Raw genomic sequence first — 21,060 nt, 5'->3', positions numbered from 1 at the left:
GTCTGCTGTGAGAAAAAAAAACAAGAAACATGAAATGCAAGGTCGCAGCAGATCTTTGAAGGATTTAATGCAACTGCACCGGAGCCAATAAAGAGTTCAGGCTTTTTATAGACAAAGAAGTTGCCAGAAGGAAACTATGCATGAAAGACGTGACCCTGTTGTGTTTGTTGAGTTTTTGTTAGTTTTTGTCACTTTTAAACTTCGGATATGAAGTGCTGCTAAACTGTACAGTGGGAAAATATGTGATGAAAGAAAATTTGATTTACATAAAATAGCTTACGTTTCCCAACAAGATGGTGTACATTCTTTTAAAGTCTGTGGGATTAAAAGTAGAAAAAACATTTAGCCTTTCATGTAGATAATTGTAATCTATATTGTTATTTTGACTACCTGTTATTTTACCTAATTTATTTTAATTATTAATAAATAATTTTTTTAAAAAATCAGAGTTTGGCTTTTTTAAATAACATGCAAACTGTTAAACACGTTATTTCTTATTTTTATCTCATTTTATTATTTGTTATATAACGGCTCTTTTAATTTAGTCTTTTTTAGGTTTAGGTAAATAAATAAATAAATAAATAAATAAATAAATAATAATAATAATAATAATAATAATAATAATAATAATAATAATAATAAAAATAATAATGGGTTTTCATTGTAAATTGATCTACCAATGGGAGGGAGCGTTGACGGTGTTGATCACATGACCCTGTCTCCTCTAGACTGCATGCAGTTTTTGGTATTAAAATGTTTTCTGTTCTACCAACCATTGTGTTGTTGCTGCATATTTGAGATGACAGACTCACATTAAGCTACTCCCCCCAGATTAAGCTTCCCACCAACTTCGGGGACCGACGAGACAGGAGGCGAACAACGTTCCGGCTGTTATTTTTGAGATCGTGTATTTTAAAAAAGTCAGGAGCTGTTGTCGGTAAAAGCAGCTAACGCTAGCTGACTGGTCGGACTGGCGACGAGGCCCCAACCAACCAACCGGACGGGAACACTGGGGGAACCATGGCCAATATTGCTGTTCAGAGGATAAAACGGGAGTTCAAGGAGGTTCTGAAGAGCGAAGAGGTTGGTTGTCGTGTTTGCCACTCTGAGTCGTACCTGAATTTATTTCACTTTCTGTGGCTGAATGAGTCACAGACGCTTGCTCACTAAAGTGGCTAGCTGTAAGCTAACTGTATCGGCTGTGATAATAAGTGGCGACAAACGTCAGCTCACCATAATGTGCCACTGTGGTCGTAAGTGTAGAGAGTAACAGTTGCTTTAAAATGGCCCAACATATTTTAGCTTACAAAGTTTCTTGAGGATATTGTTAAGTAGGGTACCTTCTGTGGTTGCTAAGCTAGCCGGGGAAATCCAAGCAAATGTTGAGAGTTGTATTAATTAAAGCACACATCACCCACGTGTTATCGTTACCCCAATATATAACATTTGAAATAAATTTGAAATCACTCTTACACATAGAGCTGTGAGTATGCAACAAGTTGTGGGCAACCTTTCATAATCCTGATGCATGAGTTGGCAATTAACGAGGGCTTGTTTATGACAGCATGGATGGTTAACTGCCAGTGTTTGCTCTTTTTGCTCTTCCAGACAAGCAAAAACCAAATAAAGGTAGACCTGGTTGATGAGAACTTCACAGAACTCAAAGGAGAAATAGCAGGGCCTCCTGACACGCCATATGAAGGTGAGGTAATTTTTAAGAGACACTGCCAACTTTTGGTGATAATAAATAATACAAAAAAATTACATTGCACAACTTTCTTGACATTAAGGTGCCATCGAATTGATATTTTGAAAAACTATATATTTTCAAAAGCTGAAATCTATGGATTGTTTTTAGGTGTTGCCATGAATCATTTTTCAAGGCTTTTTAATGGCTACAATAAAGGACAACTAGAAGCTGAAGCTTATTATGCTAATGTTTGTGAGTCACTACCATGTTTGATAGCATTAAACTGTTCAAACTAGTGTGGTAGCAGCAATGTAAAAGACGCTAAGCTAAAAAGCTACTTTTAGATGAATTGCTGTCAATAGCATGCTATCTAACATTGATTAAATTTATTGGGTTTTCATAAAATGTATTCAAAACAATTTTAGTTTCATCCCTCATACTATCGCTCTTTTAGCATGTTGACTAAGTAAATTAATTAATGGAAATGGAAATATATCGGCTTAAAATATATGAAAAGCAAATCTTTATTTTTCTAAAATGCTAACATTAGCAAGAAGGCTACTACCACTGGTATATTGACAATGTGCTCCATCTAGCATGGAAGCTATAGATTGTAAACTTGAATGCTATTGTTACCTCAACAGATAATTGATCGACATTGATTCACTCTATTCTGTTTAGAAACATTTGCCTTTAGGGCCACAGATACCTTAAAAACTAATGAGAGAAAAGTTCTAAAAGTACCCAGATTTGAAGGAGGGTTTGGAGAAGAGTTGTAATTAGGGTTGGAAGTAGGGATTTAAGGAGCATTGGGATTAGGGTTGCAAAGAGGGTCGTTAGGAGGGTTGGAAGGGGAGTTTTAACTACGGTTGAAAGGGTGGCTGGAATTAGGGTTGGAATTAGCTTTGGCGGGAGGGTTGGTAGGTATTAGGGTTGGAATTAGGGTTTCAAATGAGGGCTGGAAGAAAAGTTGGAAGGACGGTTGGAATGATGGTTGGTGTTAAGGGTGGAAGGGTTCAGTTGGCGTAGGCTTTGTGTGAATTCATATCTGCCAGAGTGATGCATCTGTCAATCACCGTTCTTCTTCTTTACATTCTAATTTGACACGCTTGAAGACATGCCAAAAATAAATTGTGCAGCAAAATGATTTGTTATTGTTGGACAATTTATTAAGTGCAGAGAGCTATATTTAATCCCTATCATGATCATCATCATAATGTCAAGCAACTGCTTGGATAACAGTTTTTGAAAGACCACAGGGTTTCAAGGGCCACACATTAAAACTGCTTGCCAAAAAATATATTAGGCCAATGAAATGGAGTTTAATTGTTGCTGTGCAACATTTCCTTTAATTGCAATCAGAATCCATTTTGGAATATGCCGCAGTCTCGTGTTAATGTGTGCGTTAAGAAAATGTGCATGTGTAGCTCTACTATAAACTAAAATAGCAGAATTGATTGTATAGCAAGCATCTTTGCAAGATCTGCGTGTAAAATTGAATTACAAAAGTAATTGCATTATTGCTGTACACGTCAATTATGATTTAGAGCAGTTGACAAGACTTTAATGGCCCTCAACGACAAAAACCAATGTTTTCTTTTTTTTTTCTGACTGACGAGATCAGAGTTATGGAGACTTGCTGCTTGTTGCTGTTTTTTATGTTCATATACACCCATGGATATGTTGTACATTTATCTTTGAATTAACCTGCATAGCTACACATTGTTTTTATATATAGTATATTATTTTTTCTTAATAACACAGTATTGTTTTCCTGTTTTGAGAATACATCCTTGCTGTAGAGTATTTTAGAGTTTTTATACTTTTTACCTTTGGGTGATTAAACATGTCTCCACACATAATTTGCTGCTGTGTCACCTGAATTTTCCCACTGTGGAACAATAAATGATGACTATTCTTTGATGATGTAAAAGAAAAGACTGGTGAATAAAATGTGGATTTACTGGAACCAGTATCGCTTCTGCAACATTCCTGACCTTTTGTATAGTTTTGCAGCACTACTCTTTACTAAATCAAGTTTAACATCTTTCATCTGTGTTTTAAATTTCCTAGATATTCCAACCTCTTTCCTTTATTGTGTTACCGGTTCTGTTTTTGACAGGAGGTAGATATCAACTAGAAATTAAAATTCCAGAGACGTATCCATTCAATCCACCCAAGGTAAGGTTTCATTTGTTTTGTTGCGACTAACGATCTTCCTGCTGCGTAGAGAAATTCCCGTCACTCTGCTCATCCGTGCGCGTCTCCTTGCTTCTTTCAATACCTCAGGTGCGGTTTATCACAAAGATCTGGCATCCCAATATCAGCTCAGTCACAGGTGCAATATGTCTGGACATCCTTAAAGATCAGTGGTGAGTAAATCATTGCCAAGATTTTAAGTTTTTTAAATATTTTTTCCAACTATGTAAGATAGAGTAAAGAATTAAGGCTAAATAAGATAATTGTGGCTCTTGCACATCTTCAACCCATCATTTCTAAGATGCATCGTAAATGTAAAAATATGAGGGAACGAAACACTGACTCATTTTTCATTTAAACAATCGGCAGCTGTTCATAATTATTGAAAGAGAACATGATCGGATGTGCCATGTAACTTAACAGCATTATAATCAATACTTGTGGCTCGCCTTTTAAGTAAACATATCCTGTGGAGAATTATGTGTTCTTGCCGAGGTTCCCATCATACATTGCAGCTCGATTTCTAACACTGGTGGAGTAAATCAAAACCTTAAGGGAACAGATGGACTACAGCCATGCCAACAAAATGCTTCCTATAGTGAACAGAGCGAACCGATCCCCACCATGCAGAATAACGCGACGGGGGCCTGACGTGTTTATTTCCTCTGTGTATCATTGCATTTGCACTGCTGATTTGCTTATGCTCCTCAGATGGTCTATATAATTAAGTATTGCTGTTGGTAATACCTCGATTATTGGCAGTTTTCAGTTGAGTATTTTGCTACTCTACCTATAATAATGGAGCTGATTCAAATGTATCAGTTTCTGCTTCATCTTGTATAGATTTGAATGCGCCACTGAAGCTTGGATGGATGGTTAATCATACTGTTGAGTGCACTCGTGTGTAAGCACATGTTTTGTTTGTCGTTTCTGAGCTCTTCTAGTTCGTTGCTCATTGTGATGATGTTTCAGGGCAGCAGCCATGACACTGAGGACGGTCCTCTTGTCATTACAAGCCTTACTGGCAGCAGCAGAACCAGATGATCCACAGGATGCTGTGGTAGCCAATCAGGTGTGTGTGTTTGTTTTTCAGTTTTATGTATGAATCTGTAGTTTCCTAAAATTCACTGTTTGATCATATTAAAACATGAACTACCCCCTTGTTTGTATTTGTACTGAAAACTTTTTCAGGTCAAAGTTTTTTCATTTATTATTTCTGACTTCTTTCAGCATAAACTATTAAAACTTACAATTCGACCTACAACTTTTTGTTTTACCTCATTTCTTACAGAATGACTTGGACATTTTTATACTTTTTTTTATGTAAAAAAAAAAGTTTGAGCTGCTACATCCCGTTTATCAGTTCATGTATGCAGTGCATTATTCAAGTAAGGTGTACAAAACTATGGTCTGAGGATTCCCTTACTATAGTCTGGGCTTTAAATGCATTAGCTGAACTTTAATTTGTTTAAAGGTTTAGTTGAATTCTTTCTGACAAAGGTAAAGATATGAACTTTTCTCCGGATTCTTTGGATGCGTAGGCGTTCAAGACCGTCAACTTTAATGACACTCTTATTGCCTTTTAACAGGTTTCTGGCTAAATATGTCTGGCACGCCATTGGGTACAAAAGATCGACTAAAACTTGATTTAAAAATTTATTACGAGTAAACAACAGAGTTTAATTCATCCTTCAGGTATTTTTGGCCTTTTGAGCAACGCATAAGCAATTTTTTTTATTTCATATTTCATGTGCTTTCTTTTACAACATGAGACTGCATTAATTAACGTGCAAATAAATGTTGAGGGCTCACAGCACCAGTAATGATTCTAAGTTTATAAAAAATAATTCTTTGATGCACTTTTGGGATGTAGTTGTTTTTGTCAAGGACATAAATTAATCCGTGATTCAGCAGTAGAGCAATTTAAACTTTAAAAGAGCAGATCTGGCTTCGTGCCTGCATTATTTTGAACTGAAGACTTTGTTCTTTGTCCATTTGAAAACTATTAGCTGCTATAAATGCTTTTTGACTGATGAACTGGGTCATTTATGTAAAGAACTACTACACTTTGGAACTTGAGCAAGATGCATTTACTTTAATAATGTGTCAATAATATAGAAGTACTCAAGTGTTTATAAAATCTTTACTAAAAAGGACATTGCAATTGTATTTGCTTTCATTCTTTTTGTAGGACCTAATAAAATGACATGTTTGTAAACTTCATGAATTTGGTGGCATAAAGTGGCAAAGCTGGCAATTTTTTCCCAACTTGATATGATCCAAACAGAGAAAACAAGATGCCTTTTAGTTGAAAACAAGCTGTCTGTTGATCCCCCTTCCATAAACTCATTTTTTTGTTTGTTTGTTCACCCCTCAGTACAAGCAGAATCCAGAGATGTTTAAACAGACGGCAAAACTCTGGTCTCACATCTACGCAGGAGCTCCCGTCTCCAGTCCGGAGTACACACGCAAAATAGACAAACTCTGTGCCATGGGCTTTGAAAAAGTGAGCATGCCTCAGTAAACTTTTACGTTTCTCTCTTCACCAGTGTGTGTCACGGCGCTGCGTGACACTGCAGATTAAAACCAAACCTTTGTTTTTGTCTCCAGAATGCAGTAATAGTGGCGTTGTCGTCAAAATCCTGGGATGTGGAGACTGCAACAGAGCTCCTCCTCAGTAACTGAATTTTGACACCCGTCGTGTTCCTCCTGATCCACACGTCTGTCTTCAACTATACACGCCCTCTTTCCTCCAAACTCCCGCTGTCTGAAGGCGAATCCTGCTCGATCCTACCCTCTGTTCTACATCGGACACATTCCCCTTCTCCTCTCTATCCTCACCGTGTGACATCTCCTCTGTCACGTCTGCTGTATCACACTCCAATCATCTGCTCTGTCAGCTCTTACCTCTGGTTTCTTTAAGGCCACCCAACATTCCACTTAGTGATACAATCAGAAATCCACATCTAACTCCCACTTGGAAACAAAATAGAAACCAAACCCCACCCACATCTGTCACTCTGTCCCAGTTTTCTGGCTCTGTCCAAAAAGCGGCTGTTAGCGGCTTATCCTTGCCTATGCAGTGCATTTATTTTCATTCATGCTAACCTTTTCTTTGTAGAGGGTCAAGCCATTTAAAGCAGCTTTGTTTTAGGTTTTGCTCCTGATTCTTATTCAATAAACTTTTGGCTTGTTTTCCAAAAAAAAAAGAAAGAAATCCGTTCTAAAAATTATTGCTCCCAACTCATGGGGTTCAGTGTCTTTGGACAGTTGAAACGAAATCAGTTTTTTGACATCAACAGTGTGGTGAAAACTGAGAACATCTGGCTAACGATATATTGCAGTGTCGGTATATTTAATCTGAAGAAAAGATGAGCATCGGAGTAAACCCCAATCACATTTTTTGTTCTGTCACAGAGGAGGTCAGCGCCGACTGTAGTACACCGTGTAGGTGGGCTTATTCTGCGTTCTTGAAAACAACTCATTAAGCGTCTTGCAGGTGTTCTCACAGTAGCCATCCTCATGCCAAGTTTCTCCCCCACTCCTCATCAGTCAACATCTGGCAGCTCCTGTTGGAGATTCCTCTCCTCCACTTTTGCCACATAGCTTGAAATAACTTTTCTTCATCTGGCCTTCTCCTTTTCTTTTTAAAACACTTTTATTTAGGAACATGGGTGCATTTGATTTCTTGTTTTTAATCTGAGAGAAACAAAATTGATGTTCAACACAACCTGTGACAAGTCTAGAATATGACATCTTAATTGCATCAACAAATAAATGTCAATGACTCATCTGTAAATAAAAAGATTAAAGTCTGTGTAAATTAATCTGTGCTCTGCTTTTTTTCCCTGTTGAAAATGCTCTTTGTGCAAAAATATTTAAACCTCAAACATCGTGTATATTCAGCCTCCTGAGTCATTAGTGTGTAGAATGACTATTTGCTGCAACTACAGACGAAAGTATTTTGGGATATTAATCGATTGTTTTGCACCCTTTGCAAAATGGCTCAAACTCAGGCACATCTGTAAAATTTTCAAGTCTTGCTGCAAAATTTTTTGAAATTAGATTTGGAATTTTGACTGCATTCATTCTAGAAGGTGAACGTCAACATCTTTTTAATGTGAAGATATTTAAAGTATATAAAAACCTATTTCATACACTTATGCATTTCCTTAAAAGGTTAACCATAACTGTTGATAAACAGATGATTTATTTATGCTCACGGCAACCTTGGTTTATACATTTAATTGCTTCTGCATGCATTTGAATAAAAATCAAGGCTGACGCTCTACAGTAACTCAGGGATTCAACTTGCAGGGGTTTACTTTGCAGTAAAAATGGTGCAAACCCTTCAATTAAAAAAAAAAAAAAAAAAAACATTCAGCGGCTAAGCATATCCTAAATTGTGTGGAGTCATAAAGCTGCTTTTGCATTCAGCTCATGCACAGTATCCTTTTTAAGAACTTTGAGAAGGACGCTTGTGAGCTATGTCCAGTTTTCAGGTTTTTGCCTTTCTTTTGTTGGAAACAGAAGGTGCAACAGATGACTTGTTTAATACCAACTTGTGCCTCTGAATCCATCCACAAATCCTGCCAGTTAAATGAACCTTTTTCACCTTGCTTGCACCAAATACCACTCTATAAAGTGATGAGATGTTTGGATTTAATTTTACTGCTCTGCAAAATTCATCCACCCCCAGGCCTGTTTCTTCTGTTGCATATTAGATGAGTTCACAAAATTGAGCTCTGAGGCTCAATATTGCTATGCTGTAAAATTTGAAGTTACTGTAATCCAACTTTTGAATTCATCCTGTCCATAAAAAAAATCTATGTAGAATTTTATATACACTGATCATGGCTGCATTGAATTTAGTTTTTTTTTTTTTTTTTTTTTTTTTAGGCGAGTGATTTTCTTTGATTTGTTTTTTTTTGTTTTGTTTTTTTTACTATATTTTTAAATTTATTGTGGGTTCTTTCCATTGACTACAGGATCCAAATTATACTTACAGGCTGAAGTATATATACATTCATCCTGGGCAGATGGAATTGTAGAGAAGAAACACTACCTCTAAAGTCTTTGTCTACTCAAATCAACATCTACGCTGGTAAAACTTGAAGACTGGGTGTTCCAACAGGGCAGTGATCCCTGACATATGTCAGTTTCAGCCATATATGACCTTTACGATGGCCTCAGAATTGCTGCTGCAAACGTCTCTTAAAACAGTTTTTCCGATAAATTTGAGGTCTAAATTGAATAGCCTCATGATGAAGCCCCTGGAAAACAATTATACCAAATGAGATCACTTTAAAAGTAACGTATCTCACATTTCTCGCCCCTTTTTTTCCTTAAAGGGTTTTATAATGTTGCATGCGCAGAGCGCTGGCCCTCCTGGATGTACGGCATAGTTGAAAGGAGAAAAAAAATTCTGTATGTGTAGTGAGGCGATGATTCGTGGGCATCCTGTTTCCCTCGCGCTGCTGCTGCTGCTATGTGATAGCCAGAGTTTGTTTCCGTGTCCCCGTCAGCCAGACATGCTGCCTCCCCCGCCAAGCAGTGAGAGCTGCAGGGACGGCCAGATGAAACGGTGCCCCGCTATCTACAACTGAGTTCAACTGGGGTTGAACGGGCATCATGTAAGCGTTTCAGGGGAAGGAAGCTGTTGGATTTCTTCTTTAAGTTACCTTAGCTTTGATCTGGGAGATATCTAGAGATGTTCAGGACGATCCAGGTGATCTGTTTGACAGTGCTGCTCCCTGAAGGTGAGTTGGGAACATTGTGTTTTTCTCCTACACATTTGGCTTTTCTTATTTTATTTTTATGTTGTTTTTTTTTTTGTAGTTTTTATAATCAAATAGGTATAGTTTAATAGGCGCACATGGCATTTATGCCATTTGTTTGAATGATATGTTGTTTAAAAATGCAATTTGAGTATAGAAGTTGGCAACAATAAAGAAAACATTTTCCAGTGTTATGAAATGATAACCCATGATCTACAGCTTGGAAAAACGACAATTTGTAATCGTCTCATCTAAACCAGAACCTCGTCTTATTTTGCCCCTTCAGTGGTTTACTGCGCTCAGGGCCAATATGCCCAGAAGCTCCTGAACGACCTGATGGATAATTACTCCAGCGCCCTGCGGCCTGTGGAGGACACGGACAGAGCGCTCAACGTTACCTTACAGATCACCCTCTCTCAGATCAAAGACATGGTGGGTACTGGGTTACGAGCCGGTCTCATAAGGTACTGTGCACTAAAATGCCACATATTCAGAGTTGGGTAATAACTAATTGCATTAACTCACATTTACTTGAGTTACTTTTTGGAAAAACAAAAAAAAAAACAATGCATTTTTAGGGGTATTTTTATTGTGCTGCAGTGGGACGGCCAAGTCAAGGATTGAGGCCTCCGTTCGTGAGTTGCAGGCTTCGTCCCCGTGCTGCCGCTGTGCCCTGTGCTGCACTTTTTGCTTTTACTTGAAATTTTATTACGAAGTACACATTTCTGGATAGTTTTCCCACTGTGAGTAACTTCACTGAATGAAGAACAAGCTTGTTCAAGCCAAAAATTCAGGACACATGTCCAGTTTCTATTAAAGTTTCATACGTTTTGCTTTATTCCAAATAAAACAAAACTTATTTGGATTTTTTTTTTAAACCTGATTTTGTAATTTTGTTTTTATTTTTGTCCTCAAAATATAACTTTATGTTTTGGTCCATCTGATTATTATGTAGTTTTTAAATGTTAAATGATTGATGTTTTGATCAGTTACTCGCCCTTTTTCACCCAATGCTTTTTAGTCTTACTTGATTAATTTCTTGGATGGCTACTTTTACTTTCGCTTGAGTAAAAATATTTTGAAGTTGTGCTACTCTTACGTGAGTACAGTGTTTTCGCTGCTCTGCCCGCCTCTGCACACATTAAAGCGTTCCACATAGTAAACATTTCCACTCTGAAGCAAGTAAAGCGTTTAAAAATCCCAAATGATCCATCTTCAATCATAGTTTTGCATTCAAAATGTGATGATTCTGGGCACAATGTTTTTCAGTAGCATGACAAAAATAACAATGCTACTCGCTTAGTCACATTGCTGTAAAACATAATAGTTCTGATTAAATTAATTTGTTAAAAGCAGAGAAAACACAACGAGCTGAGATGAATCACATGAAAATAAAACGGATTGCTTGTGCTGAATGTTCCAGAGGGCGAGTTTTCCCTGAATTATCGTCACTGCATTGATGCAGCAGATCCCTCGGAGCTTTAACCACTGGTGGTAATAAACCAGAGGCAGACCCTGTACCTGTTAAAACCTCCCTGTATGGCCTGCTTGTACACAACTGGTTCAGATTCCCGTTCAGGTTCAGTGACGTGTCACCCACCCCTCGGTGAGTCACCAGCTGAATTGTGAATGCGTTTAGAGAGACCGCGCACCACCTTAATGTAATCTATCTACCAAGCTGTGTGTTGCTGCTGGCTTGTTATATCAGAGTACACATGAAAGAGAGCTGTGCAAAACTCTGAGGGTGTTTTGTTACTCGATGCGGCTCTTTGTTCTTTGCTTATGGGCCCTCTTTCACCTGATATTGATAGACGACTCTGGACTTCTGTTGTCTTGAACGTTTCAGTGTCTCTTGCCAAGCTGTGTTGTTGAGCGTCAAAGAAAGAAATGAAGGGCTCGTGTCTTTTGTTGCAACTTTTGCAGGATGTTTAGGGCACTTCTGTTCTTGATTATGAATCAACATAGATTACAGAAAGCATATCAGGATCTACAGCAGGCTGCTGTCCTGCCCTGACAGCCCCCAGACTATAAAGTATTAATGCCCTTGAATTTGTGGAAGTGGAAGCAAAAATTTGCTTAGCTTTCATTGCTTCTTATAAGTATAAAATCTGCAACATATGGATTGAATTTGTATTCAATCTTTCTAACTCTGATGCTCCACTCCTGAGTCAACACTGCAAATAAAATCCCCTTTATTGCAATTTACAGCTAGAACAGTTTTAAAGTTTGTCTCTATCAGCTTTGCACACCAGGAGTCGGATTGGATGACGAGAATATGAGCATAGATTTTTTTTGAGTCTCTCCATACATTCTCAGATGGATTTAGCTGTGGACTTTGACTGGGCCATTCCAACACACGGATCTGCTTATCTAAGCCACTCTGGCTGTTCAGAGTCGCTGTCCTGCTGGAAGGTGAAACTTCACCCCAGTCTAAAGTCTTTTAGAGACGTTTAGCTTCATCTTCAAATCAAAATGAACAGATCTTTATTATTATTACTTTATAATAATTCTTACACAGTTGGTATTTATCAGGTTTAAAAATACAGTATTTAACAAAAAAACACACAATAGACAGACAGTAGTCTTCCAAAAAGATTTACCCACCTGATCTGTGCATCACTGCAGCTCCTCCAGAGTCACCATGCTCCTCTCTGCTGATCCTCTCATTAATTGTCTCCATGGCCTGGCCTGTCAGTTTAGGGGGACAAGCTTGACTCGGTTGGTTTGCAATTATAAGACACACTTTCCACTTTTGAATAATGGATTGAACAGTTCTTTTTGAGATGTTCAAAATTTGTGGTATTGTTTTATAGCCTAAGGTTGCTTTATACTTCTCCACAGCTTTATTTCTGATCTGTCTATTGTGTTCCTTGGTCGTAATGACACAGTTTTTTTCACTAATGTTCTGTAATGTCCACTTCCATGTGAAGTGGACGGAATGGAAGATTCTGTCCACCGAGATTAGATATAACTTATTACAGATATTAGATCTAGCTTTAAATATTTTGCTCTCCCCATGCTTTTTCACTGTGAGTGTTTTTAAATAGCTTTTCTCATCTTTGTGCCTTTTTATGCGTGTGTGTGTGAAGGACGAGAGGAACCAGGTGCTGATTGCCTACCTGTGGATTAGGCAGACGTGGCACGACGCCTACCTGAGATGGAACACAGAAGACTACGACGGTCTGGACGTCATCCACATACCCAGCAGTCTGGTGTGGCGGCCCGACCTCGTCCTCTATAACAAGTACGCCAGTACGTCGTCCAGCGCCAAGACATGTTCACGCCAGATATCCATCTGAGAGAAACTGTGAAAATGTTCTTGGTGGCCTGTTTGGATGAAATATCACCAAAATTACACGTTGATTGCGTCGTCCATTTTTAGTTATTTTGTTGGGAGTCAACTTTTCTTTTCTACCTTCAGAGCTGATGATGATTTCTCGGGTCCAATGGACACCAACGTCAGGCTGCGCTACAACGGAGAGATAACTTGGGATGCTCCTGCCATCACTAAGAGCTCCTGTGTTGTGGACGTCTCTTACTTTCCATTTGACAGCCAGGAATGCAACCTCACCTTCGGTTCTTGGACGTACAATGGCAACCAGGTGAAGAAAGATGGGGGTTTCGTGCGGGACTTATTTTCTGTAGTGACACATTTGTAGGTATCTGTCTTCTCAAATTTCAGTGCGCCATTTCTGCTTTGTCATCCATCTCTCCACTTCCAGGTGGATATCATTATGGGCATGGATAGTGGTGACCTCTCTGATTTTGTGGAAAATGTGGAGTGGGAATGCCACGGGATGCCGGCCACGAAGAACGTGATAATGTACGGCTGCTGCTCTGACCCGTACCCAGACATCACCTACACTGTGCTCCTGCAGCGCCGCTCCTCCTTCTACATCTTCAACCTCCTCCTGCCGTGCTTCCTGATCTCCTTCTTGGCTCCTCTGGGATTCTACTTGCCCGCAGACTCTGGGGAGAAGGTTTCCCTCGGGGTGACGGTTCTCCTGGCTCTCACCGTGTTCCAGCTCATGGTGGCCGAGAGCATGCCACCATCAGAAAGTGTGCCTCTCATAGGTGAGAGTGTATTTTTATTGTTGTGTGCACTGAATAAAGTATCATTCTGTTCATGTTTGCACTTGTTCCACAGGGAAGTACTACATTGCCACCATGACCATGGTCACGGCCTCCACAGCGCTCACCATTTTCATCATGAACATTCATTTCTGTGGCGTAGAGGCCAAACCAGTCCCACACTGGGCCAAAGTGCTCATCATCGACTACATGTCCAAGATTTTCTTTGTCTACGAAGTGGGCGAGAACTGCGCTTCTGGCTCTTCTTCGTCATCATCTTCTCACTACCTCCAGGATGACTTTTGCCACCCGCAGGTCAACTCTCACATTCACGCGAATGGAAAACCCCTGGGCCCTGGCAGCCAAGAGGACCAGCAGCACCACCACAGGTACCCGCGGCCCCAGCCCTCCAAGCAGCACCAGCAGCACAGAGTGAAAGTGCAGCACCACATTATGAGAGAAGAGAGCAGCCATCTCTCCAGATCCGCACCTGGAAGGTATGAAGGCTCCAACGGTAAAATCACAACGAGCGACTGCTGCATGGAAGACCAGAAGCCTCCAGGTCACCTGGAGGACCAAAACTTTCCATGCTGTCCTGAAGACAAAAAGCCTCCACCTCAGGGTCCCACCGTGACCTTTGGCCCCTGTGTGTTTTGCAGCTTTGGCAGCGGGTTTCCTAACGTGGACACCAAGCTGGTCCGCAACGTGGAGTACATTGCTAATTGTTTCCGAGAGCAGAAGGCCACATGTGCCAAGGGGGCAGAGTGGAAGAAGATTGCTAAGGTGATGGACAGGTTCTTCATGTGGATTTTCTTCGTCATGGTTTTCCTTATGAGCATTCTCGTAATTGGCAAGGCGAAATGACCAGCCGGTGTGGCTGGAAATCAGACCCAATCAACGCTCTGTGGTCTGATGCAAACTGACGATAAGATCGTATCATGGTCAACATTTGCTGTTGTAAATGTGTGGGAGTTGATTCATAGGGGTGGAATATTAATGAAAAAGATAGAAAATGGCAGAGAAAATTTGTTCTCTATCATTAACAAGCAATGTGTGCTATACATCAACAAGAAAAATGTTGAATTAACAACGAAATGGCATTTTAGACTTACAGAAGATTTCTAAAATTTCCATTTTGCAATTCAAGACTTAAATTGTCAGATATCTCTGATCATTACACGTTTTATGTGATTTGATCTGTTATTTTTTTTCTCACAGTGTTTAGGTTTGGCATCTTTTTTTTTTCTTGTTTTTAATCTTTCTGTCTTGAAATAAGGCTTTTGGTTCGTTTCTGCCCAGGTAACTTCTTGTAATGGCTCTGGTTTAAGAGTGGCTTACACAGGAGGTGTGACCTAGTTGTAACTCAGGTTTTATTCTTGGCTCTTGAGTCTCTGGCCACAACCACGACTTGTTAACCGTCCAGACGTTTTTATTCAGGATGGTTTCACTAGCCTGTCAATGGTATTATCATCACCGATGCGTTCGGGTTTTCTGCCATATTTTTCCTTCCACTCAACTTTCCATTAACGTACTTGATGCAAACTCTGAACACCTGTTTTCCTATGTATGACTGTGATGCCTATAACATGATATTTCTGCATCAAAAAAAAATTGTAACATTAAAATTTTCTGATTGACAAAATTTTAAGTTTTTGTTCAGCTGTAAGTAAAAAATAATCAAAATTAATAGAAATAAAAGGTTGAAATACAAAGGAAACTCATCAGGGGATCCCAAATAAAATTTTCAGTTCATTTTGCTGTTGCAACTATATAATTATATCCATATCAGAATACTGTGATCTGAACCTCTTTGTTGCAAATAAACTTTCAACATCTTATTAATTTGAGGTAAGGTTTTTCAGCTTGTTATGTTAGGAGCATTCCTTCATTTTCTCATTATCTCGAAACATCAAAGCCCTGTTTTCTGAGATTATGGGATGATTTTCTTTCATTATTATTTTAATGCAGAAAGTGTGATAGTGATGCTGGCAGGTGGGTGAAAACATAAATTTCGGTCATAGATTACATCTGAGTGTCGCAATAGTGATGCTGAAGGAAGAAGCCACACATTTTGAGACATTAATCATCTTTCAATCTTCTAAGCAATTTCTAGTCATTCTCAGTTTCAGTCTATCCATGTTGGTACAAATGTATTTTTTAAACTGTCTTTCATTGTCAATGCATATCCAGATTTGGAGAAAAAAAAAGAAGACTTTGTACAACCTCTGTTTAGTGCGTATTAAACTTGTTAAATTCTTTGCTATTCTTCTCCAGCTACACAATATGGCCAGTTTATGAAAGCAATATATTCATATATTCCTCTAGTCTTATTGATAATTTATTTTCCCAAGCAATCGAGTCCACACGTGTAGCATGCCGACACACTCATAGTTTTGATTTGAATGTTCGTCATCGTCTGATCACTGACTGAACACACGTGGGTGGATCTGCTGTCAAGTTAAAATATGACCAGCGGAGACAGCACATGTCTTATTAACAACTCTGAAATCAGATGCCTCAGGGCTACGAGGTGCTGCGGATCCACAGAATCATTTTTCTGTTCAAATCATCCAGTGAATAGTTAATGAGCAAGCTTTGTTTGCTGCTCTGCCAGCACAGCAGTGAGGACGTAAGGCAATAGGGAGCATCAATTATGCAACACAAAGTGTACACTCTTACACCCCCCCACTTTAAACCCTCTCCCCCCCACCCACCTTAAACTTTGCAAGTCCTTTAAATGTGTCGGCGTTTTTGTGTTTGTCTGTGTATGCACACATGAATCCAAGGCAGGACAAGGATAAAAATAAAGGGCTTGAGGGCAGAAGGAATGATGGGATGTTGAAATAGCTTGAGAAAGAACGCAGGAGGTTTTAAAAGTTTTGAGGCACCAGACCAAAGCTTAACAGAGCTATTTTTTTATTTTGTATTCTCCTTCGTTTTTCTTCGTAAACCATGTTTTCTGCGTGTTTTAAATGTGCTTTCCTTGGCTTCAGTGGCCCAAAGAGCATTGCTCCAGACTTCTTGTGGTTTATAACTTTGCAACCATACGCCATGATGTCAACTTCTCTTTTTTAAAAGAGGCTTTCTGCTGGCAACCGTACAAGTAGATTTGTCCAGGATTTTTTCAAATTATATTTTCATGAACTTCAACAATTTAAATGCTAACTGGGGGCCATAAAGTCTTAACTTCGCCTATTTACATTTTTAACAGTTTCTCTGAGGAATTTACAATCTGACCTTGAGTCAAATTTATTCATCACAACAGGGACTATTTTAGCTGTTTTCAGTCTGTTTTTAATGTGAGTTGAGATTATTTGCAATAATTAAAACCTGTTTTCAGATTAATGAGCAGAAACATTTGCTTCCCAAAGGTTATTGCTCATTCCTTTCCGTTTTGACATTTTGTTAAAACTCATGCTTCAGACAAAACTTCTACTTTTGTGATTTGATTAGCAGCATTTGGCTGTGACTTTTCTTTTTATATAATTTTTTGCCAGTGTAATTCCATCTTTAGAATAACTCTAAAAGTTAAATTTCAAAACATTGACACATTCACTAAAGGATCTATGATTATAAGTGTTAGTCATTTCTCTTGCTTCACTGCTGCTTTAACTCCCAGCAACAAAAAGGAAATTACAATAAAAAGAAACACAAGCTCCTAGTTATTCGAAAGGAAGAAAAATATCGACCGCTCTCATTTGAGATTTCCCCACAATAGCCAAACCTTACAGTAGAGGGCGCTCATTTTTCAGGCATTATTCTCTTGCCCTCAGGTTTACTGCAAGAAGCTTGACATGGCACCATAGGAGCATCAGATTTTCAAATAGTTCCCAATGTGGTTTTATCTTCTAAATTGACCCAGTGTAACTGTCTGTTCCCCGCTCCCCAAAGTGTTTAAACGAGGGCAAATCACGTCACATCCACTCAAAACTTTCATGAAAACTCTAAAAGCTACAAATGAAAACCGAGTTCATGTGTAGAACATGCTTTGGGAGCAGGCAGTCTGCTGTTTTATTGTGCTGCTGAGTATTTCCAGTGAGGGTCTTTCCCTGCAGTAGTCTGCATACAGAAATGAGAAGAAGCTGTTTGTTTGATTCATCCCGTCCCACAAAGTGATTACTATGCTGAGCCGGAGTGTAAGCTATGTAATCTGAACAAGCAAAGCAGCTGGGTCACTGAGGAAAAGACTGGTGGGATGAATTTTCACAGCTTTATCGTGTCTTTATATTTAGGTTTATACTGCAAAGTAGCATCACTGGGATGATATTTTACCTTAAAACGCCAAAGCATGCAATTTGTGATGAAAATATTTCCAGGAGCTCTACTTCTTCAATTAATTTGATTACTTCCTAAATTTGCTATAATGAGTAAATATGTTACTAAAAGAATCATACACTTTCGCTATAAAAATGTGTGGAATATGGTGTGTCTGTTTTTTCTGCTTGAGGAGAGATTCGACTAATTCTGGTAAAGATTATATCCTTTAGATGCTGAGTCCAACAAATAAAGGAGGAGAAATGCGATGAGATAGCAAGAAGAATGCGCACCTATATTGTTTTTGACAAAACATACAAACAAAACATCATTCTTGTTTTCACTTATTTTGTGACAACAAAACAAAAAACTCCTGGAATCTTCCTGCACAAGTTTGTATGTACTCCTGGGGTGTGTGGATTCTCTCTGGGTACTCCAGCCTCTTCTCCCAGTTTGGTTAATTGGTTGCATAAATTCTCTCTGACATATGAGACACATGTGATTGTACATTCACCCATTCACACACACATTCACATGTCTGTCTCATATTGAGCTTTTTAGTTAAATGATTTTTTTCTTTTATTCTAAATCATCCAGGGGTAAAAACAGTGTTGGGCTTCCCTATATATTATGTAGATAACATAGATGGAGGTATTCTGTGTCTATATTTCTATCATTTTTTTAAGTCAACTTACAGCTGATGAAAACTTAAAATTCACTTTTATGGAAAATTTGAATAGTACAAAAATAATGACTGAACAGAGCTGGTGTATTTGTCAAACATATATCTGTAGTTCCCAGATAAAAACATATATGATCAATAAAAAAAAAATACTGGTCATAATATTCAGATTGTAAGTATTTCCTTAATCCTTTCTAAATATTCATACATGTCATACCAGACAGACTGCAGAAATTTGTGCTACTTTGTCTTTGGAATATATGTCATGTACTTGCTTTTAGCCAGTCTACCAAGAGAAAAGAGTTTACGTTCATGTCATGCATTCTGCATCTTATGGTTAAAACATATAATAGAAACAGAAGAGTGATTGAATCATTTAAAATCAAAACGTTAAGGCTCTGTGAGAGCTGTCTGCTGTTTGATAGCAGAGAAAGACAGGGCGCAGCTCAGCCAGTGTGCTACAACTTATGATAACTTAAGCCATGCAAAATGAAACATCATTAAGAAACAAAACCCTTTGAAACTACTGCTAAAGTCTGGAGTTTATATATATAAAAAAAGAAAATGCTGTCTGTCTTTTCTAAAAATCCCATGGACATAAAAATCAGCATGTGAAAGAGCAGATAGTGATGCAAACAGAGCATCTTTTGAGTCTTATCTATTATCTAACAGCTCACCTGCAGGGCACACTGCAGTAAGCCTCAAGTCAGCCAGCACCCAGCCTGCCAGAAATGATCAAATTTACAGTTACTGTCTAATTTTTCAGCAAATGTATGTGCATGGGCTAAGGTAATATTTTCATGCAGCTTAAGTCTGTAGATGCTCAGCTCTGTTCTCCATGTCCTGTTGTTGTCCCTGTGGCGCTCCAGGGGACCGGCGCTCGGGGGCGGGAGGGTCTTTGGATCTGTCTCCCTCGGATCTCTGCATTTGGAAGCACTTAGTCTGCAATGTGTTTGATTTTTGACAAAAATCCTTGACCTACATTTGCATAAAAATGATCTCCATTTTGTGCATTTTGTGTGTTCTGGATATGAGGGTTACTAACAATGCTCCAATGACTTCTTCTATCGATTTAGTTAGACGCCCCAGTTTGCAAGTTAAACCTATTTGATCCCTAACAGAATGAATCACCATTTCAAATGATAATTAATTGCTTTGCTGCAGTTATTTGACAGGCTGAATTGAATGTGGATAGATTGATGAAGGGCATGTGGAAGGGACAAAAAAAAAATGCTTGACTGACCAGGGGGAAATGTGTGAAGCTACAAATCAATTTTGCCCATAATCTCTTTACTGGCACTAGGGTGGGGTTTGGGTGACTGAAGTCACAGGGGTGTGTAATCATCATGTTGATAAGGGGAGGGAAGTGAGCCAACTGCCACTGCAGGAGGAGAGGAAATCGATTTGATGTGATGTCAGTGGATAGAGAGGTCAGGTAGCAGGAACACCCTCATAGGCATGAAGGTTTTCTTTCACACTTGATATTCATCCACTGAACTCAGATTAACTTGATCTACTTATTCCTCAGTTTATGCAGATCACATTCCTCATTACCTGTTCCATAATCGTGTTATAGTGGATGGAATTTATCAGAATTGTAAGCTTAACAAAGGGGAACTTCAGCATGTTTATTTGAGAATGTCATATTTGAGAATATACATATTTTCTCATCAGGATTTCCTATTTTACTCTTTGAAAGAAAAGCCTGTTAAACTCAAGTCTGGTTTGTCAGTGTGCTTGTGAGATTATTTACCTTGCCAAACTCAGTTCCAAAAAAAAAAGTTGACTTTTGTCATTGGAAAAAGCTTAGAAATGTTACAGCGGGCCATTTGTATATAGTGGAATTAAATCCAAAACCTTCTAAAATCAGTCTGAAGAGTGAACATATTTTTATGATCAGTAATTAAGGTAAAACAAAAACAAAAGCAAACACCTAACAACAGAAGACATGCTCACTGGATGGAGATGTTTCTTCAACCCATTTGCTCAAACTCTGTTTAAGAATTTCATGGTTGATTAGTCAGGAGGGATGTGACTTAATCAATCAGATGTGGATTTATGAAATGTGTAGAGTATTCACCTTTACCTACCAGGAATAAAAGTAGCTCACTGTAATGTCAATATGTGATCGCTTAATTTTAACAAAGAACATTCAGATTCATAGCTTGAGACAGTGAGCAGCATTTCAAGTTAAACTTAAATCTTAATTATTTAAAACATTCTCGTATTTCTAAACTAAAAATACAATTAAAAAAATCTAAATACAAGCGTTTTAAAAATATCCTATTAAAACACATGTTTTCTCATTCACAAGAGAAACTTTCATTTATTCTGTCAGCCATTCAGATAAACCTAACAAAGTTGAATTCTATGATTTCTGATCCTGG

The 21,060-nt window shown here is 38.5% G+C and overlaps 2 protein-coding genes across 2 annotated transcripts; both read left to right on the top strand.

The window, feature by feature from the left end:
• The first annotated feature begins 706 nt into the window (after nucleotides 1-706).
• LOC106920305 (ubiquitin-conjugating enzyme E2 K-like) lies at nucleotides 707-7,716 on the top strand. Its single transcript, XM_014991230.2, has 7 exons — nucleotides 707-1,083; nucleotides 1,609-1,702; nucleotides 3,813-3,871; nucleotides 3,980-4,062; nucleotides 4,862-4,961; nucleotides 6,267-6,395; nucleotides 6,500-7,716. The coding sequence occupies exons 1-7, from the start codon at nucleotides 1,021-1,023 to the stop codon at nucleotides 6,572-6,574; spliced, it is 603 nt and encodes a 200-aa protein (XP_014846716.1). The 5' UTR covers nucleotides 707-1,020; the 3' UTR covers nucleotides 6,575-7,716.
• Nucleotides 7,717-9,256: 1,540 nt separating this feature from the next.
• On the top strand, nucleotides 9,257-15,575 carry LOC106920304 (neuronal acetylcholine receptor subunit alpha-9-II). Its single transcript, XM_088009747.1, has 7 exons — nucleotides 9,257-9,283; nucleotides 9,415-9,473; nucleotides 9,927-10,098; nucleotides 12,756-12,910; nucleotides 13,088-13,268; nucleotides 13,389-13,740; nucleotides 13,814-15,575. Exons 1-7 carry the CDS (start codon nucleotides 9,257-9,259, stop codon nucleotides 14,599-14,601), a joined length of 1,734 nt encoding a protein of 577 aa, XP_087865873.1. The 3' UTR covers nucleotides 14,602-15,575.
• The last annotated feature ends 5,485 nt before the right edge of the window (nucleotides 15,576-21,060 follow it).

This window comes from Poecilia mexicana, unplaced genomic scaffold, assembly GCF_051168715.1.
Source record: "Poecilia mexicana isolate PSO_F unplaced genomic scaffold, ASM5116871v1 scaffold_10, whole genome shotgun sequence".
NCBI lineage: Eukaryota > Metazoa > Chordata > Actinopteri > Cyprinodontiformes > Poeciliidae > Poecilia > Poecilia mexicana.
Note: the sequence above shows the minus strand (reverse complement) of the source record. Positions and strands in the feature narration are given on the sequence as shown.

Coding starts and splice junctions, on each gene's coding strand:
- LOC106920305 (XM_014991230.2), top strand. CDS start 1,021: ATGGCCAATATTGCTGTTCAGAGGATAAAACGGGAGTTCAAGGAGGTT. Junction 1,084..1,608: donor AGGTTCTGAAGAGCGAAGAG/GTTGGTTGTCGT, acceptor TTGCTCTTCCAG/ACAAGCAAAAACCAAATAAA. Junction 4,962..6,266: donor ATGCTGTGGTAGCCAATCAG/GTGTGTGTGTTT, acceptor TTCACCCCTCAG/TACAAGCAGAATCCAGAGAT.
- LOC106920304 (XM_088009747.1), top strand. CDS start 9,257: ATGCGCAGAGCGCTGGCCCTCCTGGAT. Junction 9,474..9,926: donor AGGGACGGCCAGATGAAACG/GTGCCCCGCTAT, acceptor CATCTAAACCAG/AACCTCGTCTTATTTTGCCC. Junction 13,269..13,388: donor GGACGTACAATGGCAACCAG/GTGAAGAAAGAT, acceptor CTCCACTTCCAG/GTGGATATCATTATGGGCAT.